The 26,728-nt window shown below is 45.8% G+C and overlaps 2 protein-coding genes across 16 annotated transcripts in view; both read right to left on the bottom strand.

The window, feature by feature from the left end:
- Positions 1–302: 302 nt before the first annotated feature.
- fam189a2 (family with sequence similarity 189 member A2) lies at positions 303–12,729 on the bottom strand. 3 transcript variants are annotated; one of them, XM_028995421.1, is made up of 11 exons: positions 12,308–12,729; positions 11,083–11,139; positions 9,828–9,938; positions 6,088–6,207; positions 5,393–5,500; positions 4,825–4,958; positions 3,666–3,801; positions 2,926–2,998; positions 2,019–2,108; positions 1,100–1,377; positions 303–1,005 (listed from the first exon to the last, which is right to left on the bottom strand). In XM_028995421.1, exons 1-11 carry the CDS (start codon positions 12,605–12,607, stop codon positions 730–732), a joined length of 1,683 nt encoding a protein of 560 aa, XP_028851254.1. In that variant the 5' UTR covers positions 12,608–12,729; the 3' UTR covers positions 303–729. The 3 variants fall into 3 exon arrangements, with proteins under 3 accessions (XP_028851254.1, XP_028851253.1, XP_028851252.1); XM_028995420.1 differs by having other exon boundaries at positions 2,019–2,111; XM_028995419.1 differs by having other exon boundaries at positions 2,019–2,156.
- Positions 12,730–15,801: 3,072 nt separating this feature from the next.
- The window catches only part of tjp2b (tight junction protein 2b (zona occludens 2)), a 57,577-nt gene continuing 46,650 nt past the window's right edge, over positions 15,802–26,728 (bottom strand). For 12 of the 13 annotated variants that reach the window (XM_028995058.1, XM_028995057.1, XM_028995059.1 and 9 more), the window contains 15 exons: positions 25,663–25,781; positions 25,516–25,579; positions 24,494–24,644; positions 23,165–23,273; positions 22,494–22,713; positions 22,219–22,403; positions 21,564–21,659; positions 21,347–21,426; positions 21,043–21,253; positions 20,406–20,506; positions 19,917–20,135; positions 18,310–18,462; positions 17,314–17,643; positions 17,020–17,105; positions 15,802–16,911 (listed from right to left, as the gene is read on the bottom strand). In XM_028995058.1, coding sequence (XP_028850891.1) covers positions 16,740–16,911; positions 17,020–17,105; positions 17,314–17,643; positions 18,310–18,462; positions 19,917–20,135; positions 20,406–20,506; positions 21,043–21,253; positions 21,347–21,426; positions 21,564–21,659; positions 22,219–22,403; positions 22,494–22,713; positions 23,165–23,273; positions 24,494–24,644; positions 25,516–25,579; positions 25,663–25,781 — 2,296 coding nt within the window. In that variant the 3' untranslated portion in view covers positions 15,802–16,739. The remainder of the gene's footprint in view (positions 16,912–17,019; positions 17,106–17,313; positions 17,644–18,309; positions 18,463–19,916; positions 20,136–20,405; positions 20,507–21,042; positions 21,254–21,346; positions 21,427–21,563; positions 21,660–22,218; positions 22,404–22,493; positions 22,714–23,164; positions 23,274–24,493; positions 24,645–25,515; positions 25,580–25,662; positions 25,782–26,728) is intronic. The other variant, XM_028995052.1, reaches the window with a different exon arrangement.

The raw sequence follows: 26,728 nt of genomic DNA on the forward strand, positions 1-26,728 counted from the left end.
TCGTGGTCAAGACAGAAAGACACAACTCCAGCGGACAGCACCACATCCAATTAGTTTTTTCTTCTAATTAGTCTTAAGAAAATTGTTGGAGTCATGCGCCCATTTTTCCTTTTCTTCTGGTGGTTTGTGTGTTGAGGTCGTAACACTGTTTTTTTAAATTTTGATTTAAAGAGTGACTAGGAGTCACTTCCAGTCCTGGTGACCCAACTGAGGAGTGTCCCACTGAGACCCACCCAATAAGCCACTCCACCTATGGGTCCACATAAACAGTACACAATCAGAACTTGGCACGTTGGGAATGATTGTAGATAAAATCTTAAGATTTTATTTGATTCAATTGATTTTTTTCGGCAATTTATGCTGCTGTTGAAACACTTAAAACAGAATTACCAGGTTTCAGGTAAATACAAACTTTAATACATACTCTTGGTCTTTAAATTCCTTTTAAACATCTGGTAATATTCAACTTAGGGGAGTACATTCAGTATTTACAATGAGCACATACAGTGAAGGTACTGTAAAGTAGCAGTAGTTATATTAATAAAAGGCACTAATTTTACATTTCAGTGGAGATTGAGATTGAGAAGAGCCCTAAATCATTATCTAGTGATACACAAGAATACAAACAGCATTTTCAGTGGCAGAGGGGAACTTCACCATCTCAGACACTCTTTCGCCCAAAACCCAGCGTCAGGAGCAACCCTAAAAACATCAGTCCCAAACATTTGCTCAGAGCACGGTCTCTCTGAACACTCCGATCAGGCTGTGCGGCCGTTCATGCTCTGTGCGGGAGCTGGCCCTGGACGAGGCCTGGGAGCCTCGTGAAGAGGACGCATGGGTGGCGGTCCTAACGTCTGTCCACGTGAACGTACTGAGGTCTCCACAGCTGAGCAGGTGCAGCTGACCTGGCCTCTTCCTGCGCGGGACGGTCTGTGCAGGGCCGTCCAGTGCTTCCAGCTGAGTCTGCCTGGGCTGTAGGCATTTGACCTCTGATCCTGTTATGACCTTGAACACAGTATAGCAGGCCGAAGGTTTATCAGGGTTGGTGTTCAGTAGCGTTTTTAGTACCAAATACCATTTCAAGATTTGTGTGGCCCACCTGATCTATGAAGCTGGCGCATCGCACCGCCTCCTCCATGTGCTCCTGGTCAGAGCGCAGCACGCTCTTGATGTTGTTGATGAGCTCCTGGACCTCTGGCATCAGGCTGCCGGACGACTGCTCCAGGAAACGAGTCACCAGCAGCTTGGTGTCTCTGTAGCTCTGATAGTCCACCAAGGAGGATGGGCGTGGCCGGCGGGGGCCCCTCCCTCTGCGCAGCGTCACTGTGGCGGTCTCTGGTCTTGCCTCCGTCTGCGTGGCTGCTTCACAGCTCAGAACTAAAGAAGCCAAAAACAGCACGGCAAATATCCACATTCATTTTTTTGTTACAAATGTGAACAATAATAATCCTATTTGGCCACCACAGCCCTATAACCTACAAGGACTATATACTGTATATGGCAGGACTATAAATGAACAAGGGTATAAGATGATTTGTTTGAGAAACCTCAAATCTCAGGTTTCCACATTTGCACTTGCAAAATGAGCCACGATGCAGATGTTCTGCTTAGAGGGGGGAGGCGCTATATTTAAAGAGCTCCTAATGCGTCTGCTGACAGATGGCCGGAATTCAGATTTACGATGAGACATTTACAGGACACACCTGAATATAAAGCACACATTCATTAACTATTAAGCATAAGTATAAAGTTTTCCTTTAATCTTAAAATATTGGTAATTGACTTAATTTAATAATTTTTTCTGCTTGGTTTTAAAGGATGGATTTAATACATTTCCCATTAACATGCGCTGCCCAATTCATTCAGGCGGTCTCATAACAGAGGCAAGTTAAAAACTTTTGTGTCACATTTGAGCCAAAATTATTTAAGAAAAAAAATTGATGTGTTTGCGAGTGTGAGGATAACTGATGCAGTTACACCATTTGACACAAACCTCTCGTGAGGGAAGCACACCTCACCTTTGGCAGAAAGGTCCAGTAGGACCGGGTCGCTGCTGGACCTTCGGAGGTGCTGGGACAGCCTCTGGGCTCTCCTGCCAGGATGAACTGCTGCTGGAGGGGGCACAGGGGTCACCACCGCCGTCTGTAGGCAGCTGTCTAAATTGTCAGGCCAAAAAGAGCTGTTCACTTCCATGAGATTTCCTCCACATGTGCATTGAGGAGGGCTTTTTTTGGGTAACCTCTCAGTTACATGGTACTATATGTACTCGTCTGTTGGTATGAGCATTAAACACAGCTTGACCTTAAGCTAGGGTCATTACACAGTTCATTCAGTCCGTCGTTCTTCAAGCAAAGCAAGGCATCAGGACATAACTAGATAAGAAAATTCAACATCTGCCTGTCCCAATGTTCCGCTGCGGCTCGTGGTTGGACCGTTTGGCCCTCAGATCCACTCAGTGATTCGTCCCTCGTCCCTATCCATTAAGAGGGGTCATTCGTCATGCTCTCCAAACACTGTTTAAATGGAGAAGATGAAGCACCATGGCCCAGCTGGGAACCCTTGATTCCAACTTTTCGGTCAACTTAAGAGAGAAACTTGATGAGGTCAGAGTTCATGGCTGCTTCTCCTCGCACCTTGGAGCCCACTTAAATGATTCAACACAAACTCAGCAGGGAGCGAGAGAGAGCAGGCAGGGCTCAGAAATGGAACCGGTCACCGGAATACATTTCTTTTTATACTCAGATGATATAACTGGCGATGGGTACAGTGTGACGTGATTGTTGAGTTATGGCCCATTCATTTAAGTATAGCAGCCTGCTTCTGCAGCAGAGATGTTAAAATAAATCTGGCCGTACTCAAGCACTGTACTTAAATAAAAAATAAAATAAACACTGTGCTAATAACACAGACACACACACTCCTTACCAGCACCAAGCGTCCTGGAGTCGTGGTGTTCAGTCGATCTTCTAGTCACATCTGCTGGCTGAATTTGTTCCTCCTGACCACAAGACAGAAACAGAAGGTCGTTTGGTGTTTGGGGAGAGGGCAACTGGACATGTTGCATGTCTGTGGGCTACACAGAAGGGCACATAAATCCATCCAACATTTGTGGACACTCACTGAACATCCTGCCACTTAACATTTTTTCTCACAAGAACAACAGGTGATTGGCCAAAGGAATATTTCTGAAGAAGTGATGTCTTCTTATATGGTCTGTATATACAATAGAAGGGAATTCCAGTAGGCCCCACCAAATGTGATATTTTGTTAAAAAGATTGGTATAAATGATCTATGTTAATTATGTTAAGTTACTTTATTGTGTTAATGTGATTTAATGATTTCATTTAAACAACAGCACCGTCTTCTTTAAAAAAAGGTTAGCACAGTAATTCAGCTCACATTAATTAGTTCACATCACCAGAAACACCATTCAGTCCCTTGAATAGAAAAAGGTTGTACAGAATAGGCTACCTTTTAAAAAGATAATTAATATTTGCAGAAGGTCATTTCATATGGATAAATACCATATCATCATATGTTTTTGATTCTCATTTTGTTGTATCAGTAAAGTGAAGAATGAACTAATATTTCCTCACAGTACCAAGCCCATGTGTCATTAATGTTTATTTGTCATTATCACCATTGGTGTAATAATACGGTGTACCTGGGATCCAGCCATGTTTGATGGACCTGCAACAGCTTCGTAGGGCGGCGGAGGGTCCAGGGGACAAAAGACCTCCACCCCCTTAATTCGTGCTCCGTATATATGAGGCAGGGGGATGACGCTGTCGCCAAACATCCTGCCAAAAGACACATCTGCGTGAAGGTCTCCATTAAACCGCCAGCTACATTAAACCCACCCGAACACGCCCAGCCAAACACGATACACGCCTCGCATGGCAGGCCAGCTGGGAGGTGGCCAGACGCATTATGGGATAGTAATCCTTATTGTGTAATGCCTTCCAGCAGGAATTCTCTCATTGTCCTGCCAAACAGCCAACCACACACATATCTGCCAAATACCAACGCAGTGTGAGAATGGAGAGGTTGCTGGGGAGCAGAGTGTGAGTGTGAGAGAGAGGACGCCACCTGTGGAGTGAGAGCTGACAGAATGAAGAACAGTGGAAGAAACTAAAAAGGAGGCAAACTTGGAGGCAAAAAGAAGCTGCACAAATTTGTTCGAGTAAAAATTGTCTAGGGAGTGGAGGAGGGAATGTTTCTGGCAATACAAATACAAATGTTTAATTTGAGTAGCATCTGTTCAAATGGAGGACCGTTGTCCTAATGTTGCAATGGTCCAAGGGAGTTGGGAGAAGGTACAGAGCCTTCAGAACACCAGACCTGAAACTAGGGTCTCCAGGGTACAAAGATCCAGGCTCATTGGTATGGCCGTCAGAGCTCAACTGTTCTAACAGTGGTGCTCCATCACACTGGCCTCTACTTGGCAAGCGTCCCCCAACCTTACTTCTCCCCTCCCAGGGTTTACAGCCCCGCAGTAAACACAGCAACACAGCACGGCACATGGTGCACCCAACGACATGTGTCCTTTTCATTTAACACACTAACCTTAGTCATGGGGAGCAGTGTGTGAGGACGGTACCTTTCTCAAGGGCACCTCAGTGGCACCTTGGCAGTTTGGAATTTTAACCCGCAACCCTTCAGTTACGAGTCCACTTTCATACCCGCTAGGCCACCACTGCCCCAAGGCAGAGGGTAGGAGAAGTTCTAATTGAAACAAAGCTCTCAAACAGCACCTGAGAGACATGTGCTTGAACTCAAAAGATTCCGACTTGAAACGGTCTGCATGGGTGTGCATGGAGCACCTGCGAGCCAGCCGTGGAGTGTAGGAGCAGAAGGTGGAGAAATAGGATGGAGGTGGAGCTGGAGGCACAAACTCGTCCGGATCTGGGACTTGCTGCGGATCCTCTGCCTCTTCCGCGATGGGGCGGGGCTCCTCCTGCAGCAATCATTTTTAACACTACAGTAACCTACAATACAACTCTCCTAATAATACAATAATACAATGTATAATTATATCCAAACAGAAAATCCGGACAAATTAAAGTGCCAATCAACCAGAACTGAATAAATATATTTTATTTTAAAAAAAGCACTGTTAAGCACTCTATATATATGATTGAGTAGTTAGTCCAGACTGTGTGTGTATGTGTGTGTGCGTGTGTGTATATATAGATATATATATTAAGACATCACTTTTTTATGCCAAATTAAATCAAGTTATGCCAAATTAAATTATTTGATCTTGCTCATCAGCAGAAGTGACTTCGCCACCACGCCGAGGCGCTGTGCTGGGTGAAGAGGTGACGGTGTCAGTGTACCCAGGCTTGTGAGCTCATCTGAAATGGTGTAGGTGGCCAAGGATTGACTTACCAAGCATGGCCGCCTGGCACCAAAGATCTGAAGATACCGGAGTGCGGCGGCGACCAGGCAGACTGCCGTCGTCACGGCGTTTAGAGCGCACAGGGCGAACAGAACTTTCTGGAACATGACAGGCTAAATTTACTAGTACATATTCAACTGAGGATCTTAATGCTTAATATTTAAACTCTACATAAAAATCTGGAAGTGATCATGGGCTTGTCAGCATTGCTTTTTAAATGCCATGAATTTGTGAATTTGTCACTGTAGAGCGTGGAAAAATCTCTGCGTCACAATTGTAATGAGAAAGCAAATAAATAGACAAACATGCATTAATAATATTATTCACCATCCTAGTATGTTTGCCAGAAACTGAAATTCATTATGTGGCTATAGGAACCCCAATGTAAAACCTTCTTGGCACATTAATTTATAATTCAGGAAATATGCAGGTAATCAGCTCAGCCAGTCAGATTCTAGAACCAGAACGTTAATTATATATGAATGTGGGCATTTATAAATAGTCCACATACTATTCCATTTATGATGATGATGTCGCCAAGCAAGATCATTAAGTCAGCGGTCTGCTTTGCTCTACCAGCCACAACACAAAGTGTATCAAACAAAGCAGAATGATGTCAGATGTCATTTCAGAACCAGACTGCCTGTCAGCCAATCACGGCGCAAGTTGCAGCATCGTCACCCACCTTGAGAAGGAGCCTCATGGTGTTGCAGGAATAGCCGGGGTAAATCTTCAGCATTTTCTCCTCCTCACACTTGGTGCTGGGAGTCTCGGCGCAGCAGTTGCACACGTCTCCAGCCTCTGCCTGTCACAGAAAACAGATGCATACATAATGCAATTATGGATACATAATGAAAAACTAACCCCACATAAACTCTTAATTCGTCTGATTACAGTAATCACTTATCATACTAATCAGTAGTAATTCATATTGAAAGGGTGCTTTTTTTTCAAGTTGAGCAATTTGCATAAACTGCATAAAACTTGACAGTTTCCAGTTGAGGTGTTGGGGGTAAAACATGAGCAAAAAAATAATCACCCCGGCACTCCTTCCCGGTATCTAATCTCTAATTAGCAGAACAGAGAACGGAAGGTTCCACCGCACCATGTGTTAATTGCTTCTCTGCATGCAGATGAGAGTCTGGCTTGGAGAAAAGTCAAGTTTAAAAATAACTCCTGTTGCTTCCTGGGGCCGTGAAGATTCCCATGCCCCCAACCGCGGACCCCCGGTCCTAGATTTCACCGATTAAGATGCATCACAAAGATAGGTGGTGCAGTGCCATCCGGAGAAAGAGGGGAACATTATGGAAATGAACTGAAAATAGATGTACAAAATATCTAACGTTCTAATCCACGCCAGTTTTAAAAAGTCATGTCCTTGGACAAAATACATTCAGAAGGTCCAATCAAGTCTCGTTGGACACCCACCCCACTGCAAACCTTCCTATGGAAGATCAAGAACACGTCTGCAGAAAACTGACCAGGAAATCCCATATAACTTGGCAAATTAAACAGACTGGCTGGTAAAATTTATTCTGCGGCCGTTTTCCTATGCTGACAGCTCACCAGACCAACTTTTATTATTCGCTGAGGCAAAACCTACTAATTTATGCCCAAAACTCGAGTTCCTAAAATGATTCCCAGACATGTGAAACCACAGTTGAGTAGCTGAGAAGGGAAAAAGGACAAATATTCACAAGAGACGTAGTTGGACGTGCACACTGAAAGGAATAAATGGGTTGCATCGGTCCTGAACAAAAATGGCACGGCGGTGCGAGAGTGCGCGGAAGCACGGATGAGCTCTTCAGAGTAATGAGACAGCAGCGGAGTGAAAAACACCGGCCTGAACGCCCAGGATCTGGACCCAGTGGCCGTCACCGCCTGTCAGCCCAGCGCGCAGCAATTACGGGGGCCTGCAGCGCGCCAGACTATAATCAAGAGGCGGCTGCCCGCCCGCCATCACAACAGCATCTCCAGTACGCAAACGTTCCCTCCCGGCCCAAATGCCTGATATTTTTTCAATTCGAGCTCTCGTTACCAAATATCATATGTTGCCGCCATCTATCAGCATTGTGCAAATGTAGGACAATGCCCCTTTTCTTCATATGTATTTTGTGGTTTATTTTGGGGCTAATATGGTCACCTCATTGCATGACGAAATGCTGTGTGTTCACTTTCTAAAGAGGTCAAATGGTCGAAAAATATTTAGTGAAGTCCAATAGGGTTAAATAAGCTGTAAGTTACTGTCAGAAATGTAGATGGACAAGGTGAATGTAAGAAAGCAGCTCATGCTGGGTGTTCTACAGCTAAACTGCACTCTGGTGTCAGATTATCCAACAAACTGATGTGGAGGTGAGCCGGACATGCAACTCGGCACCGAGCATATCAACTCATGACAACTGAGCGCCCCGGAATCCTTTATGTGCCTGCAGTAAACCAGTGCTGGCAGTTTAAGAGAAAAAAAAGTTCAAATGTTTTAATGTTGACATCTATAATGTGCAAGGCAAATTGTTAAAGGTCCCCTGACATGACATTTTATTTTGTTTTTATATCGGTCTTGTTGGTCCCCTAATGCTGTATCAGCCTTAGTGCAGAATTACAGCCACTTTGACCCTGTCCCACAATGAGATTTCCCCAGGACGCGCCTTTCGGTGTCTGTACCTTTAAATGCTAATGAGGAGTAGAGAGGCGGGATGAGGAGGGGGGCGGCGTGGGTTTGAGGGCCATTTGTGGAAATCATCGTCATCAACGCCATTCACCAACCACAATGTTTGGTGCAGACAGGAAGTCGTATCTGCGTTTTTCCAGAAAAAAATTCCCCTTGTGACGACTCAAGGGGCCAAATTCCAGATCTGAATGATCTGAGCTGCTGCTCTCTGAACGGCGAAGCAGAAAGGCAAAGGCTCTTCACACCTATCACCATTTCTAGCCACTGCAGGACCATAGACAGGCTGGGAACTTCTTCTCCTGCACCACAGAGAGCATCCTGATGGGAAACATCTCAACCTGGTTCGGGAACAGCACCGTGCAGGACAGGCGAGCCCAACAGAGGGTGGTTCGATCAGCCGAACGCATCATCTGGACCAAGCTCCCTGACCACCAGGAAGATAGTGAAGGACCTCGGCCACCCCAACAACGGACCGTTCTCTCTGCTGCGATCAGGGAAGAGCTTCCGCTCCCTGAAGTCCAACACCGAGAGAACGAGGAGGAGCTTCTTCCCGCAGACTATCCAAGCGCTCAACCACAACACTACATAGGACAGAACACTAATACACTCCAGCACTTTCAATCACCTCTGGACTCAACCCCCCCAGAGTCCTTGCACAAATTTTTTACTTTCACATTAATAATGTTTATGTGTTTGATATTGCAGAAGTGAAAATGCAGTATTTTGAGGACATGTTAATTGAAGCATGGACCAGCCAGAAAGTTCCTGTCTACTGAGACGCGGTGCAGCAGCCCTGCAGCGGAGCGCCGTGTCCTCTGGAGTAAGGAGGGACACGGCGGAACGCGAGTCTGTCCGACAAGAAAGGAGATGCCGGCTGACGCGAGCTGTCGGCGAAGCGCCACCACCTCCACCGACAGGTTTTCACACCATGCCGCTCTCGGGGGAGTCAGAGGGGGCGGAGTTACTGAACGCCGCTGGGAGATGTGCGACTCTTCAATTCATACAAACCCCCTATTATGGTGCAAGTAAAAATCTAACAAGATATGTTGTCCATCAGTATTAAAATACTGACGGGGGCAGTGGTGGCCTAGCGGTTAAGGAAGCGGCCCTGTAATCAGAAGGTTGCAGGTTCGATTCCCGATCCGCCAAGGTGCCACTGAGGTGCCACTGAGCAAAGCACCGTCCCCACACACTGCTCCCCGGGCGCCTGTCATGGCTGCCCACTGCTCACTCAGGGTGATGGGTTAAATGCAGAGGACAAATTTCACTCTGTGCATCGTGTGCTGTGCTGCTGTCTATCACGTGTGACAATCACTTCACTTAAAAAAAAAAAATATGCAAGCTGGACATCCTCTCCGCTGTATTGTATTCAACCATTTTGCACAACAGCAGCAATAGCTAAAAAATTTCAATTAAATCGAGCACAATGATACGTACAAAGCATTTCACTGCATGTCATACCGTGTATGACCGTGTATGAGACAAATAAAATTTGAATTTATGATGCGCGACCTAGAACTAAACGAACACGACTGAAAATTTACGTACAAGATCGGTGAACACAGCCCTGTTGGAATTAGGCCTCCATTGGAATGCGGTCCTGGAATCTCTTCTTCACCGGATACTGAGTTATTTATTCAGAGAGCAGGCGTATGATGTGCAAATATGGACATCACTCAATTAAACATAAAGCCCGACAGCTAAGGAGCTCGGCGGCTCTCGCCCGCACCCACGGCGCCACCCCGGCGAGCTCGTACCAGCTGGCAGTGCATCACGCTGGAGACCAGCTGCGCTCCCTGGCAGCACAGGATGAAGCCGGCCAAGTTCAGCAGCACACACACCACGGACAGCAAGATGAAGAGGTTCACCTGCGAGGAGGAGGAGGAGGAGACATGCGTTTACAGCGTTTCCATGGCTTCTATAATTTAATCATTTAATACTTTTATCATTTTAAATTTACCTGAACTGTTAATTACACATTTATTAATGGTGTGACGAATTCAGAACATTTTTTTTTTTTTTTTTTATACACTCCCTCAAAAACACACACACACACACACACACACACATATTTAAGACAGGTGGAGAACTCTGACTTCAGGCTAAATATTAATCGGAGGACAGGCTATAAAACTCCTTGCAGTAAATAAATTCCTTCACATTGCCAACAAATGAACCAGATGAAAGGGTTGAGTTGTGATGATTTAATAGTGAATTGATGATGACGATGATGATGTAATCTTTTTTTTTTCTTTCTTTTTTGTCCTTTCAAACTGCACATTACAAACTGAACACCGGTACCCCACTCTGCACTTTAACCTCTCACTACCTCACACTGTGCTGCTGTGTTATTATTATTATTACTACTATCGCATCACTACTACTATTATTATCATATTATATTATGTACAATTTAAACTATATATACTAAATATATCCATACACTGATATATTATCATATTGCTGCCACTTGTCCGCCTGGTTTGTCTCGCCCTGCACTGTATTATGGGCCGGTGCACAATGTCCCTTTTCATGTTTTGTGTCATTTCGATTGATTGATCTCGTCTCTCTGCGTGCTTGTAAATGGTGAGGTGACAATAAAGTTGACTACTTCACTTTGACCCGCATGGTGGCAAGTTCAGGATCAGAATCGCATGAGCATACATATTCCGGTTGACGGTGTCAACGGCATAGAAACAACAACAATACGCAATACATCAAAAACCTACATGCAGGAAGATATAAAGTAGAAACAACAACAATAGATCAAAAACCTACATGCAGGAAGATATAAAGTAGAAACAACAACAATAGATCAAAAACCTACATGCAGGAAGATATAAAGTAGAAACAACAACAATAGATCAAAATCCTACATGCAGGAAGATATAAAGTGCAGTCGCAACGATTCAGGCATCACTAGCCCCCGCTCAGCGGAGTTAACTGGTGTTCAGAAGGTGCCCGAGGAGGCCCAACAACAGAAGGTCGTGTGAAGGAACCTCCACCACCTACCAGCAGGAGCATGGGTCTCCTCCATGTCGTGAGGCCTATTATCCCCGAGAGGATGACCTGCAGGACACGGGGGAACAGAGCACACAATATAAAAACCTACACAAAGCTCCTCGGCGCCAGCGCGTGACGTGACCCACGTCTAATTTTATAAAATCCCCTCCGCGGATTTACACGCTTGTGCAGATTAATTACTGCGGTTATTAATGTGTTTCAGCCGGCGACTGGGCCAGTGACGACCTTCTCGTGGTTTAAACCGTTCATGGATTGGGAGAAGGGTCACGTTTGGGGCTGAATGTTCAGGTGTTTGTGGAAACGAAGAAGCCTTTTCTTAGAACCAGAAGACCCAGGTTCGAACCCCACTTACTACCATCGTGCCCCTGAGCAAGACACTTAACCCTGAGTGTCTCCAGGGGGGACTGTCCCTGTAACTGTAAGGTGGTAGTAGCCTAGTGGGTAAGACACTCGCCTGTGAACGAGAAGACCCGGGTTCGAACCCCACTTACTACCATCGTGTCCCTGAGCAAGACACTTAACCCTGAGTGTCTCCTGGGGGGGGACTGTCCCTGTAACTACTGACTGTAAGTCGCTCTGGATAAGGGCGTCTGGTAAATGCTGTAAATGTAAATGTAAATGTAGTAGAAATTGGGCGATCTGGAGAAGTCGAGTTGTAGTTTAAAGCAGTTCCACACACGATAAATCAGCCTGAATACGCGGAACGGCCGCACTTGGTGGATTTAAAGGACTCTAATCGTGGAAGGACGACTCTGAGGGAGGAAACCCCGAGAAGAACATTCGGGTCCATCACAGTGGCTCGACTCTCCGGTCCTTAACACGCCTGTGGACACAAATAAAAGTTTTGCTGAGGGAAGGACGCCAGTTGGTTTACGTGGGGAAGGGACATCTGGATCGGGGGGACGTTGCGGTTCTATATTGTTAATAAAAACAGTCACGTCGTAATTAGCACAGTCACTTCATATCAACATTTTACTTTCACATTTTTAAAAAAATGCGGTAAAAGTTGCGCCGACGTCGTATTTGAACTATTCGGCCGTAATGGAACATTATCGGCGGCGGATGAAGTTTCTGGCCGCGTCGGAGCGACAGTAAAGCCGCCGGAACCGAGACCCGCCTGTCGGCGCAAACAACCCGCTAACCGAGCGGAGTTGTCGGGAACTCGGGGGGGAAAAAATGGAAATTAAATTAAAAAAAAAAACACGGTACGTACGGACGAGCCGGCCCAGAACGGGCAGGAGTTCCGGATGGGGGCCGAGTTGCTGAGGGACAGAGCCCCGAAGGACAGCGCCACCATGGAGCAGCCGAGCACCAGCTGCAGCAAGCCGAGCGACAGCAGCGGGCGGCCGGGGAGCAGCGCCGGGATGAGCCGCGACTGGGGTCCCGGCATGCGGCCGCCGGCCGCGGGCAGACCGCGGCCGCGGCTCCGGTGGGACGCGTCCGCCGGCGGAGCGGCGAGGGAAGCCCCGCTGACGCGGCAGCACGACCCGGGCAGCACTACCGGCAGCGACATCGGCTCATGCCCCGGCTCTCCGGCCTCGGAGGCGGCTGGCGCTCCGGGTTTAAAATAACTCGCGTCCGCGGCCGGCTGCTCGGGTTGCGCTCGGCATTTCTGGGCAGGGAGTCCGGGAGGCGGAGGAGGGGTCGGCGGGAACAGGCCCACAGATAACAAACAGCACTGAGGCAGATTCTACTTTTATTTGCAATGACGTGACATTCTGCTCATTTTTGGTGCCTCCGAATGTCTTTTTTTAAAAGCAGCACAGCACACGGTGCACACGGTGAAATGTGTCCTCTGCATTTAACCCATCACCCTGAGTGAGCAGTGGGCAGCCATGACAGGCGCCCGGGGAGCAGTGTGTGGGGACGGTGCTTTGCTCAGTGGCACCTCAGTGACACCTTGGCAGATTGGGATTCGAACCGGCAACCTTCTGATTACGGGGCCGCTTCCTTAACCGCTAGGCCACCACTGCCCCAGTAACGCAATATGGCCAATATTCAGGACATCTCAGGACCTAATAAATAAAGTGAACTGATTGTCATTGTGATACACGGCAGCACAGCACACGGTGACACAGTGAAATGTGTCCTCTGCATTTAACCATCCCTTGTGTGAGCGGTGGGTCACGTTTGGGGCAGAATGTTCAGGTGTTTGTGGAAACGAAGAAGCCTTTTCTTAGTACCAGAAGACCCAGGTTCGAACCCCACTTACTACCATCGTGCCCCTGAGCAAGACACTTAACTCTGAGTGTCTCCTGGGGGGGGGACTGTCCCTGTAACTACTGATTGTAAGTTGCTCTGGATAAGGGTGTCTGATAAATGCTGTAAATGTCAATGTAGTAGAAATTGGGCGATCTGGAGAAGTCGAGTTGTAGTTTAAAGCAGTTCCACACACGATAAAACAGCGTCTTTTCGGCCTGAATACGCGGAACGGCCGCACTTTTACACCAGTGGGTGGATTTAAAGGCAACGATGCCAAGACTCTAAGCGTGGAAGGACGACTCTGAGGGACGGGCCATGAGAACCCCGAGAAGAGCCCGCCGAGACCATTTGGGTCCATCACAGTGGCCCGACTCTCCGGTCCTTAACACGCCTGTGGACACAAATAAAAGTTTTGATGAGGGAACAACGCCAGTTGGTTTACGTGGTGAACGGACATCTGGATCTGGGGAACGTTGCGGTTCTATATTTTTTATTATCTGTCACAGTCACGTCATATTTAGCACACTGGCCAATATTCAGGACAACTGAGGACCTAATAAATAAAGTGAAGTGATTGTCATTGTGATACACTGCAGCACAGCACATGGTCACACAGTGAAATGTGTCCTCTGCATTTAACCATCACCCTTGGTGAGCAGTGGGCAGCCATGACTGGCGGCCGGGAGCAGTGTATGCTCAGTGGCACCTCAGCGGATCGGGATTCGAACCAGCAACCTTTCGATTACGGGGGCGCTTTCTTAAGCGCTAGGCCACCACTGCCCCTTAAACAGGATTATCTGTCAGAAGTGGGACCTGCCAGTTGCACAATACGCTCCTCACGCAGCCACATTCACCATATTTTGCACAAGTTTGATTGTTTTTTTTTTCTTGCAGGTTTCGAGGTGTGCTGAGACGTTTAATACTCAACGCACCTTTTAAAATGGTGTGTGTGACCAACACCGACCAATCAGGCACACAAGGAATCGACCTTTTTAACCCTCACGTTTAAAATAAAGCTTCCCTCCTGGTGTGGGTTTTATTGCCCCACAGCTACAGACGCTGCATAGGTTTTTGTTTTCACACCAAACATCCTCTCATTAAAATACGCCACAGCCAGCCGACAGCCTCTGTTGTGGCTGGTTTCGCCCATGTTCACATCGGAATTCCGACCTGCAGGCTGGAAATTTTTTAGCTTCTGCCTGGAAAACCGGAGCTCCAGGAAGGTTCGGTTGTGTTCAGACAAAATGAAGTTTCCATTTCCCAAACAACAATTACAGAAGGTCACCTGAAACCCAAACTACGGACCCATCTAGTCAGTGACGCAAAATGACCTTGTTAATGAGAGGTATAAAGAAAACAAAAAGTTATTCTTTAATGGCTGTAATTGATTATACATTTTGTTAAGTGTGCTGTTAACGTCGCTGCATCTTGATGCACGTCTGCCGAGAAGGGAGCACAGAAGCAGGACCAATAATCTTGGTATTGACAACGGACCCCCTTTAACCTGGAATAAAATAGTTCAATGTGCTGACCACAAAATCACACGAAAACTATTGATGGAAATCAAATGTATCAACCCATGGAGATCTGGATTTGGAGTCACACTCAAAATTAAAGTGGAAAAACACACTACAGGATGATCCAACTTGGTGATGTCATCGAAATGAGGCTCAGTAGTGTGTGTGGCCACTGTAAACACAACCCGTACCTGTGGACGTCGGGCCCTCATACCACCCTCATGGAGTCTGTTTCTGACCGTGTAAGCACATTTGTGGTCTGCTGGAGGTCGTATTGCATGCCTCTTGCAGTGTTCCTCCTGTTCCTCCTTGTACAAATGCGGAGGTAGCTGTCCTGCTGCTGGGTTGTTGCCCTCCTCCATGTCTCCTGATGTACTGGCCTGTCTCCTGGTAGCACCTCCATGCACTGGACACTATGCTGACCGACACAGCAAACCTTCTTGCCACAGCACGCATTGATGTGCCATCCTGGATGAGCTGCACTACCTGAGCCACTTGTGTGGGTTGTTGACTCTGTCTCAGGCTACCACTAGAGTGAAAGCACCGGCAGCATGACCAAAACATCAGCCAGAAAGAATAGGACCTGAGAAGAGGTCTGTGGTCACCACATGCAAAACCACGCCTTTATTGGGGATGTCTTGCTAATTGCCTATAGTTTCCATTTATTGTCTATTCCATTTGCACAACAGCATTGTCAATCAGTGTTGCTTCCTAAGCGGAAGGTTTGATTTTAACAGAAATTTGATCATGAATCATGACTGAAATGCTTCCATTTTATTTGAGCTGGCCTTGATTATTCCATTCGGAATGGTGCTGAGGAAAGTCCTCCAAGTACACAGATTGTGTAGAATGTTAAGGCCTGATATGAACCAATTAATTTAAACTTTACATTTACAAAAACGGAAGCTATACAAAATCTATAGTAATGGGATGCAGACCTAAGACAAGTAGTCCTATTCCATAATATGTGAATAGATTTCAACTCAAATTGAAGGTGAAGACAATATATTTTATTTGGTGTTTATAAGGTGAAAATCCACAAACAGAACGGTTCCGTCTTCATTCTCTCACTGTGAGATATCCACATCTAGTGGAAGCACTCAGAATAAAACAAACCTTAAAAGCACTTTAAACCAATATGGAGATACAGCAGACCAACATACAATAAAGCATGTTATAAATGTAAAAAAAAAAGAAAAAGAAAAAGCTATGGGCCTGCAAGAATGTCAAGAAGAAAACAATTCAACATATAGCAACACTCAAACTCTGATGTGGGTTCTGGACATGTGACGGAAGGACAAGCATGTCAACAGCATTAAGGTTTTGGTGTCGTCTGTTCCCTGTTTTCCCTTGGAGCTTCGTTGTGAGCAGCAGTGTTTAGTTCGGAGGGCCGCACCTCCATGTTGTTTAAAAAGTAAAAGGCACTTCAACAAACCATAACAGAAAATCCAGTGTAATGATTTTAAAACCACTCATGCTCACATGACCATGACGGGAGGAACAAAGTTTCAACGTGTGACCTTTCAAAAAAGCGAACTTACAAAAAACAAAGTATAACAAAAGTTATTTTATACAGCTGTTTTATACAACAGTTATACGCATCAGGCTTAAGGTATTCATGGAATGAAGGAGTCGTGGCAAAGAGATCTCAGTCGTTCGGCACAAACTGAACTGTTTTGCATAGGCAAGAAAGGGTGTTTCCTGGATACTCAAACAGAAAACACACATTAAACCAACAGCAAATGCAAAGAAAATGACAGAAAAAGGATGAGAGCCTATCCACAAGGACAGAGTTTGACTTCTTTGAAGCAGAAAAAAAAAAAAAAAAAAGACTTTGAAAGAAGAGGGCTTCCAGGTCAGCAGCAGTTTGTCGTGAGGCGCCGAGGCCTCGGTGGAATGGTGTTTGCCGAGTTTTATGCCATCTCTCTACAGCTCGGTGTCCTGGTACTGCTGAGTGTCGATGTAGTAACCTTGACCCGTCTGGCTGGCCGGCTGCCCGCGATAGCCCTCCTGCGCGTCCTCGCTGGGGCGCTGCGGCCGGCTGTCTGCGTACGGCAGCTTGGAAGGCGTGGCCTGCGGCTCGGGTCGAGAGCTGGAACTGAACACACGGCGCCCCAGTCAGACCGCGCCGATGCCGAATAACCTCTGAAGTGTTTTCAGTGCTCACAACGAGAGTCAGACAGCCCTCCATCTCTCTGATGCTTACCCAATGGGCTGCGGCCGACTGTGGTCCAGCTTCTGGGACTTCAGCGGAACGGCATAGATGTCAGGATGCTTCTGAGCGATTTCCAGCTGAAATGGCATTAAATAATTCACTTTTTGTAGTCATTGAAAATGCCCAATACATCAAATATAAAAAAAAAGCACTGCTTTGGAGTGTCTGGATTTAGATGAAAATACTGCTTTGTATAATATCAGGTTTTAAATAAAAATAAATAATGACACGTTTCTATATTCACAAGATGGAATGTTTAGAATTCTTAACGGAATAGGCTCTCACCCGAGCGTTCTGGGCCTCCTGCAGCTCCAGCATCCTCTGGGTCCGAGCGAAGTGGTCCATCTTCTCGAATGCCCTCACCTTCCCCAGGAAGGACTTCTGAGAAGGGTCTTCAGGGCTCTTCTCCAGCTGCGCATGGTCCCTTGTGGGCTGGGTGAGGCGGGACGTGTAGGAAGGCTTCAGTGCGACGGGCGGCGGTGGGGGTTTGCTCCCTCCGGGCGAGTCGTGGCCGCGGGGGTGGTCGCTGTTGGTGGGGCTGCTGGAGTGGGATTCGTAGCCGTGATTGGAGTCGTGTGGGCCACGAAGCACTGGGCTCTGCGGAAGCGTTTTCACCTGTAAAAATTTCAATGAAAAAACACGGCATCACATTTACGGCTACAGGAAACGTAACTCAAACATGAAATCCAGTGTCAGTGTCCTTCTGGTTTCCATTCCTGGCCTTCTGCTGATTGGTAAAGAATGCTGGACGTGAACACAGTACTGCCTGGCCCTACATCCAACCATCTACAGCTCTCCATGACGAATGTATCGGCTATCAACAGTCACTTTCTACTGCTAATTTCTAGAACGGTCACGCCATCTAGAGCACAGGCCACAGTGTCGGGGACACAGAATAATACCAGAACATTCCGCTGAGCTGCAGCAGGCCCAATGAGTGCCACGAGGGAAGTGATCTCTCCACAACATGCCGCTCTTCCCGATCAAAACAAGCAGCAAAGCATTAGAGCATTTATGTTGCTGTTAGTCAGTATGATGTGTGTGTGTGCGTGTTACAGATATGTTATTATACATATTATTTATGTTATTAAAATATGTATAAAATGTTATTATACATTAAACTACTGTAGTGCCGTCTCTGTGCAGCTGGTGAAGCAGATGGGGTTGCTTAACAAAGAATCAGTGTGTCTAATCTGCTGATGGTGCAGAAGTGTGTGTGTGGAATGAGAGAAAACGCATTGCAGGTACAGATGGAGGGAACAGAGGGCAGACAGGGCTCACCTTGGGGGGCTCGGGCAGGAAAGTGGTCATAGGAGTGGGGCGGGACTCAGGCAGGAAGGTTGTCATGGGACTGGGGCGGGGCTCATTCAGCATCTCCCTGCTCCCTATCCTCCTGAGTCGGCCACGGATCACAGGGCTGGCCTTGCGCAGGATCTGGCCAACATACGAGGGTTAGATGTAGGCTGGTTTGTACAAGTGGCTCAGAAAAGCACTTTTTATTCATATTTATATATGTAGGGAGTATATATATATATATATAGGGTGGGGATAAAAAAAAAAAAAGATTTGACATAGATTTATCAGAGATTTGACATTTAAACATATTAGATCAGTTTCCAGAATAATGCCCCTTCCCCTTGTCCGTTCCTTTCTCTGAATGCTCGTTGCTCCCTTCCCTATCATTTATATAGTGGAAAGCTCTGCATCGCGAAGTGAACGCATCAGCCACCACAACATGTTTTAGTAGATTCTGTATTTACTCATCAATCAAAAACCTCTTCAGTAAGGTAACCCAGAATGTCCAGCGATAATTCTCAGTAATGTCCCGCTGGGCCTCGTAGGAGCAGCTCTGATGGTTGTGGTGGAGTAGTGGTATGGTTTACTGAATTTATGAATGGGAACATGTATCATTTTTATTTCATTTATGGCTTGGAACAATCACTTAATCCAATAAAACCCCAGTAACCACATCATCTAAGCACATGAGGTACTGAGCTATAATCTTCTGAGTGTAACAGCCTTGACCTCCCATGAGCGTCAACAAGCAGGAATATCTGGCCACACCCATGCCAAGAATCTGTCTGTCGCCATGAGAGGAAGCTGGCGGAACGCCAGGACTGGATTCAGGGAGCGACTGCTGGATCACTCGCTTAAGACGGCGAGAAGAGGGCTGAGAAAAACAGAATTCGGCTCCCCTCGTGGCAACCCGCAACCATCTTATAGCACGGATTTGGTGCTTAGCGAGCAGTTGGGTGTGTTTCAGTCATTGTGTGTATGACTCTGTAATTAAATGCTTAACTTAAATGAGTGTGCTTGTTGACATCTACAGTATCCAAAACCACCCGTTTCCCTTATAACCTGACAGATGCAGTTTCCTGGTTTCTCTTCTCTCCCCCCATTCCATGTAAGTTCAAGTGGTTTGATTTTAATGGTCTTGTGTAGTTTAACAGCTCTCTCTGTGTAATGTAGAAAGTGTGTACTGCATATGGTGGCACTTGTCTCTGTGTGACATTTTTCATAGTTTTTTCATGGACTTGATCCATATCTATTCTATACAAGACGCATATTAACCAATCTGGACCTAAAGCAAACAGGCTTCTTTTTAAATGTCTGAATCCAACCCAAGCCCAACGCAGGATGCATTTTATTTCTTTTGAAGAAAAGAGAACTTTTTTTTCAGCGTCTTGAGTTGAAGTTGTGGTATAAAACCGTGGCGATACAAAACAATTCCTCCTTCCTCCATTTTCTGCTCCATTTTGTGAAGTGTTCTTTTGGGAAATAACACGTCGCACTTGTTTTTATTCTAGCCTGGCTCAATGTGTGGTTTGAGTGGCAGTGTGTACTCAGTGGTCGAGTGTATAATGGGTGTGTGTGTGTATGGCGCTGACCTCCTCTGGCATGACCGGCTCGGAGGAACGGCTGATGGCGGACACCGATTGGTTGTGCAGCTCCTCAAGCTCGTTATCTGTATAAACCCCACCCTCGTCGGCCGTGTCATCATAGTCGCTGGCAAGCCGGCTGTCCATGCTCAGGTAGTCGGCACTCATGGCCGACAAATAAGACATGCGGTCGTCAGGGATCTCAAGATCCGCCTCTGTCCCCTCCAGCTAAAAGAGACACATGATGGATCTTTGTACGGAGAGGAGCCAGAACAAAAACAAAAAAGAACCAAGATGTAGACCAGCACCAAAGGAAGATGAACAGCAGAGCATGCAGAACAAAGAGCAGAAGAAGAGCTACATTCATCTAATGCGGCAGAAACACTTATTAGCATGCATTAAAGATCATTCTAATTTTTAAAAAGTAGGAAAATAAGAAAATTAGAAACATGATAGCTTCAGTATTTTTGTGTGCCAGACTGTGCCAACCCCATTTACCTTCCCCTCCGAGACCCACACCGCTTGGGTCTGCTGCTCTCGTATCGAGTCTTTCACACTGCCGTACCAGGCGTCGTTGGCAGAGTTCAACTCGATAGCCGCTGTTAAGATAGGGGGAGGGGAAAAGGTTCATACCAAAAACAACACAAGAGCAACATGGAAAAAATGAACATGACATTGCACAGATATACAGCTGTGATTAACATAAATCTGGCCACCTTCTATAACTGAAGCCCTATGCAGCTTTGCTTTGGTGTAAACTGTACAATATTCTTGAATGTATTAGAATATTTAAAAAAAAAATCATGTGGAAAAAGTGAAAATGAAATGATTGTCATTGTGATACACTGCAGCACAGCACACGGTGACACAACAAAATGTGTCCTCTGCTTTTAACCCATCACCCTGAGTGAGTGAGCAGTGGGCAGCCATGACCGGCGCCCGGGGAGCAGTGTGTGGGGACGGTGCTTTGCTCAGTGGCACCTCAGTGGGACCTCGGCGGATCAGGATTCAAACCGGCAAACTTCTGATTACCACTAGGGGGCCACCACCGCCACCCTAGGCCACCACTTCCTCAAAATATAAACGCGAATATAGAAACCAGACATCTATGTAAAAAAAATGCAGTGCAACTGACCAGTGAAGAGGTACGAGCAGGACTTCCTGAGCTTCGCCGCCTGGTCATACAATTTCCTGGCGCTGCGACTGGAGTTGGGAACCAGCCGATGCCTCATGGTCTTAATGCCCTGCTTGCTGTCGGGGTTGAAGAAGATCACAATTGGGTACCACTGCGTGTAGTTCAACGTGTCCACTGCTTTGGGGGTCACGTCAAGGAGGGCGTGTTTGTCCTGGGTTTGACAGAGCAGAGGGCCGCGGACATCAGTAAAGAGCCGGATGCAGATGTTGCATTTGGCCTTGCAGTGTGTGAGAGAGTGCGTCACCTGCTCGATTATCTGGCGGATGGTGTTGAGTCGCACCACGCCCGAGGACTTCTCTGACCCAGCATCTTTGGGCTCCGTTTCTGATTGAAAATGCAAGTTAACAATGTCAGCAGGCTCTCTCCCTGTATGTCCACAACTACAGCCGTAAAAAAATGAATGTACTTAATGAATCAGTTGCAGTATTATAAAACGAGAATAATAATAATACTTCTCTCACTGGCAATCACAAACTCATCTGGAAGTTCAGAGGCCAGTTTCTCATTGGCTGCATCTGCGATGGGTCCAAACAGCACAACAGGCCTCCTGAACCCGGCTGCAGAGGAATGAAGAGGCTATCAGGTGATGACAAAGGTCATCTCACTACAAGTTAACCCTCCACAAACTTACAATGGTGCTAAATTAGACTAGGGTACTAGGATTAGGGCATGTTCTGGGTTTTTGACAATAAATGCACTGCCCAGCATCAACATATTACTCCACTCACTTTTTTTGTAACGTTGAAGATCTGTGTGTATTTGATGAGACACTGGTGAACGTGCCCCTGTGGGCTAAGTCTTATTTAGCACCACCCAATAAAGGAAAACTGCTCAAACTACCTGAACGTTAGGAAAGCTCATTTAAAATGTACTGTAATATTATACTGCATGGTAATCAGGAAGAACTCTAAATCAAACACAAAAAAATCTGTGTGTGTGTGTGTAAGGCATTGGGTTTCGTTTGACCCTTTTTTCCCTTTATCATCTCCCAGCACCATTTACCTGTCTACATAGTTATATCTGAGGCAGTTGGGGCATTGTGGCAGAATACATGTCACATGGTCCTTATAATATACAGTTCTTACGATAATGTGAATGTGTGTGCATGTGTCTCACCCTCTCTCAGCACCACTCTCTCATACGCAGGGAAGCGCGTGCCGATCGCCCCACTACCCGTCTCCTCTCTGCTCTTCCTCAGGTCTTTCTTCCTCCCGGTCCTCTGGCCACGCAGGCGCCAGAAATCTGCCCGATCTGTACCAACCACCCGCTGTGAGTTCTGCACACTGGCCATCTGATCCGCCCTGAAAGAAAGTAAGGATGTTTCAATCTTCCGCTTCCCTCCGCCACAGAACTGGGGTAACAAAACTGGGTTACATCCTGAAGCCACTCACCTGCTCTTGTTGGGAATGATGCCTTTTTCCAGAAGCTGCTTCTCTTTGCCCACTCGGATGGCCAGCCAGTTGCCAAGCTTGCCATCGTACAGTGTGTCCACCACCTTAAACACCTCCCCCCGGGAGAAGGCCAGGCTCTGCATGGTCTCCTTCTCGTACTCAAAGTGGGTCCGGATGAAGAAGGAGTCGCCCCGCCCAGAAACCAGGACGTCTTCGTAAACTGGGACACAAGAGAGGAATGGAGTGCAGGCTAACATTAGTTCCCCTTCTCATTCATCACCATGCTGCACGCCCACAGTCCAAAACCTACAAATTCTGGAACATTTTACAGAAACATGTCTTACACGTCTTATCTAGTACCTAAGAGATGCTTCGAATCGAAAGATATTGATTCAGCGTGGCCTAAAGATCAGCTTTTACTATGTTTGCAGTGCACAGATGTGCATCTTTTCACAATCTTTCCTCCAACGTTCAGAAGCGCATCCTCTACTAGAGTTGCAGAAGATTTTATTTATGTTTTTTTATTTTCTGTTAAAGAGGTTTTAAGCCCTACAAGTTCTGACCTTGAACGCATTTATTCAATCTATTCAAAATTCATCAGAGCTGAAAAGAACAGGCTATAAATGCTTTATCCTATTCTTTCATTCTAAACCTAGAAGGGTTGTGGTCACCGTCAGATTTGTTCTGTGCCAGGATGGTCACGTCATCTCCTTTAGGGATCTCCAGCAGAAACAACACGGCCTCCTCCCTTACGATGCCCCGGAAGTCAACATTGTTCACCTTTCAGACACAAAATAGTGCAAAAATAAAAACCACAGTGACTACACGTGTAAAACACACAATATCTAAAAACTCTATATCATTGCAAAACAAAATCACCCTTGGTGTGCAGTGGGCAGCCATGACAGGTGCCCGGGGAGCGGTGTGTGGGGACGGTGCTTTGCGCAGTGGCACCTCAGTGGCACCTCGACAGATCGTAATTCAAACTGGCAACCTTCTGATTATGGGGCCGCTTTCTTAACGGCTAGGCCACCACTGCCCTAGATTATTAATTAAGATTCTTCATATGGATGCTTTCTAACATGCAATTATTCACTACAAATGGACAGAGTATTGATCATTATTTCTGGTTCAGCCTGGTTATTCCAATAAAGTCAAGTCTTAATGTGTTTGAGTGGAGGCAGCGAATTTGACAGTGCAATTTTTGTGTAATTTTATTTTATTTACCTTCCCCTGACAAATAATATGACAAATTGACTGGATCGTGTTTAAATTGTCCAGGAGGAGGAAGGTGGGTGTGTGAGAGCACCGTTGTCTTCTCCCAAATTTTATTTATTAAAAACATGTTAATGACAGAAACAGATGTTTGACAGAAATTATGACAATAACACTTTTGGGTGGTCCTTTCTTGTTTAAAACTGTAAATGCTGTGACATTAGCAAACATGCCCTATGCTTTATGTCTATTATAGCATTTTCAGGGCTCCTGACCTTCTATGAAACTTGACTATCTCTCGACAGAAGAGTAGTGGCTTCAGGAAAAAAGCAACCAGTAATTATGTATAAAAAAAAAAAAAAAAAAAAAAAGCCAATTTGATTAAACAAGTACAGCAGATAATTTGAGCAGCAGGCAGCAGATAATGAGGACAGCTAATGAAGAGCCGATGGTGAAGGAGAAGGCCGTTGACCTTTAAATAACATGCCTGAGGACAACCTCTTCTTCCTGGACTGTTTGTGCCACAACCTACACTTGTGTCCACACAAGCGTAACTAACAGGGATCTGGGCTGGATATACTGCCTCTATTGGCCAACAGGTGAACAGCAATTTCAATTTAAAATGAGCATTTTTTTTTTAAAATGAGCATGCTTCACACAGAGGTGCCCCCTACTGGCAAAGTTGAGTCCTTTTCATTGCAGATGAAAATACAATGTACTATGTGAACAACAGTTTCACCGTTGAGGAATTCTATACAATTTATTTAAAATTTGTGGAATAGTACCTTGAGTATCTGGTCTCCGACACGTAGTCCCTCCTTTTCCGCTGGACTGCCCTCCTGCACCCCGGCGATGAAGATGCCAACATCGTTCCCACCCGCCAACCTTAATCCCACGCTGTCTTCTTTCAGGAAGTTCACCATCACTGTGTTTGCCCTGATAGAGAATGACAGTGTATTCATATGGCTGATGCTGTTGCCTTTCTGAGACAGTAGCATAGCTGGTGCTGCTTATTCCACACTGATAAAGCATCCTATGTTCATCTAAAATCCACATTGTGTGCAAAAGCGTGTAACAAGTACAAGGTCACACATGATGACCTCACTAAAATGAATCATCCATTGAAAGCCGCTGCAACAACACCGTGCATTGTGAATGTAGTCTAGGCACGTGCTGCTTGGTCGGTTTGAAGCTCTGTATGAATGCCTGCACAGGCACTGTGATTAGTTAGACATTTACACAGTATCATTCACATAACCCATATCACCACACTATGCTATAGTGGTGCAAAGAGTGGCACTTAAAGATCCTCTCAGCTTAAAATGAAAAAGGGGACATAGTTGTAATAATTGTAATATGAAAGTAGAAATCAAGTGTGCATGTGTGAGTCATGTGACTTTGCATCTCTAGCATTCATTTACTACCATTGGACTGCTGGGAGCCTATGCCAACACTAGTTTTAATGAATCTGGTCATTGTTCTGTTTGAAGAGCCTGGCAGAGCATTTGCATCTCTGCAGGGTGCAGACTTTAACTGCACTGGAAAGAGAGAGAGAGAGGAGGGAGGGAGCACAAGAAAATAAAGCAAGTGTGTAAGGATGGAGGAGGAGGTAAAAAAAAAAAAAAAAACTGTCGAGTTAGACTGCTTTCTAGGGCTCATGAACAATGAAAGGATATGGGAGGAGAGTAAATGCCTGACAGACTTGCTGAGAAACGGACACTGCTGTGGTCCTACTGGCGTACAGAGACCACAGACCACCCACAAAAAGCACATATGAAGCATCCATCACAAATGTTTGCTTACTCACCCGTACATAGCCTCATCCTCAGGGCTGGGCCTAAGCAGGATTTTTGGAGTTGTCATTACAGCTGCTGTTATATGAAAAGCCAAGATTAACATTGAGGAAACCATAGAAAGCAGCACTTTACAACTATTAATCATATGAATTCCTCACCTGGGGGTTCCTCCACCTGCATCTCCTCCATCTCCTCCTGGGGTGGGGTCAGGGGTTCAGGGACTCTGAATGGTGAAGCCATTGCACTCATCTTGGGAGCTCGGCTGTGGGTTTCCTCCCTGAAATGAACAGCAGAGTTCAGCTAATCTGGTGGGGAAAAAATATCTTTGGCTGGAATATTTGGAATGATTAATACAATTTGTCAATTGTGCACATGGTGTTGGGAATTCCCTTCAGGTTTTCCTAAACGAAGGCAAGATAAGAATTTATTTGCTCGTCATCAGGGGAGCAAAGCAAAAGTATACCTAACTACCAAGTAACATGCTCCTGTTCTCTGCCATTAATTTTACTGGGAAAGGTGCACATCTAACTGAAATATTAAGGTTATTTTAAACAGCCTACAAATGTTGGAGAAATATCCAAAAAGCTGGACATAAATGTTGCATAGAATAAACAGAACATCTGCATAAATTTTTATCAGCAATTAGTCTATCCCATTAAAATTATGTTTCTTTTTTCTATTCAAGTGATAATTAGACTAAACAACTACAGTACAGGCCAAACGTTTGTACACACCTTCTCATTCAATGTGTTTTCTTTATTTTCATGACCATTTACACTGAAGGCATCAAAACTATGAATGAACACATGTGGAGTTATGTACTTAACAAAAAAAGGTGAAATAACTGAGAACATGTTTTATATTCTAGTTTCTTTGCTCTGATTACTGCTTTGCACACTCTTGGCATTCTCTCGATGAGCTTCAAGAGGTCGTCACCTGAAATGGTTTTCCAACAGTCCTGAAGGAGTTCCCAGAGGTGTTTAGCACTTGTTGGCCCCTTTGCCTTCACTCCAGCTCACCCCAAACCATCTCGATTGGGTTCAGGTCCGGTGACTGTGGAGGCCAGGTCTCCACTTTTTGTTAAGTACATAACTCCACATGTGTTCATTCATAGTTTTGATGCCTTCAGTGAGAATTTACCAATGTAAATGGTCATGAAAATAAAGAAATTGAATGAGAAGGTGTGTCCAGATGTTTGGCCTGTACTGTACATGGGATGCAAAT

This window comes from Denticeps clupeoides, chromosome 11 (assembly GCF_900700375.1).
Source record: "Denticeps clupeoides chromosome 11, fDenClu1.1, whole genome shotgun sequence".
Classification (NCBI taxonomy): Eukaryota; Metazoa; Chordata; class Actinopteri; order Clupeiformes; family Denticipitidae; genus Denticeps; species Denticeps clupeoides.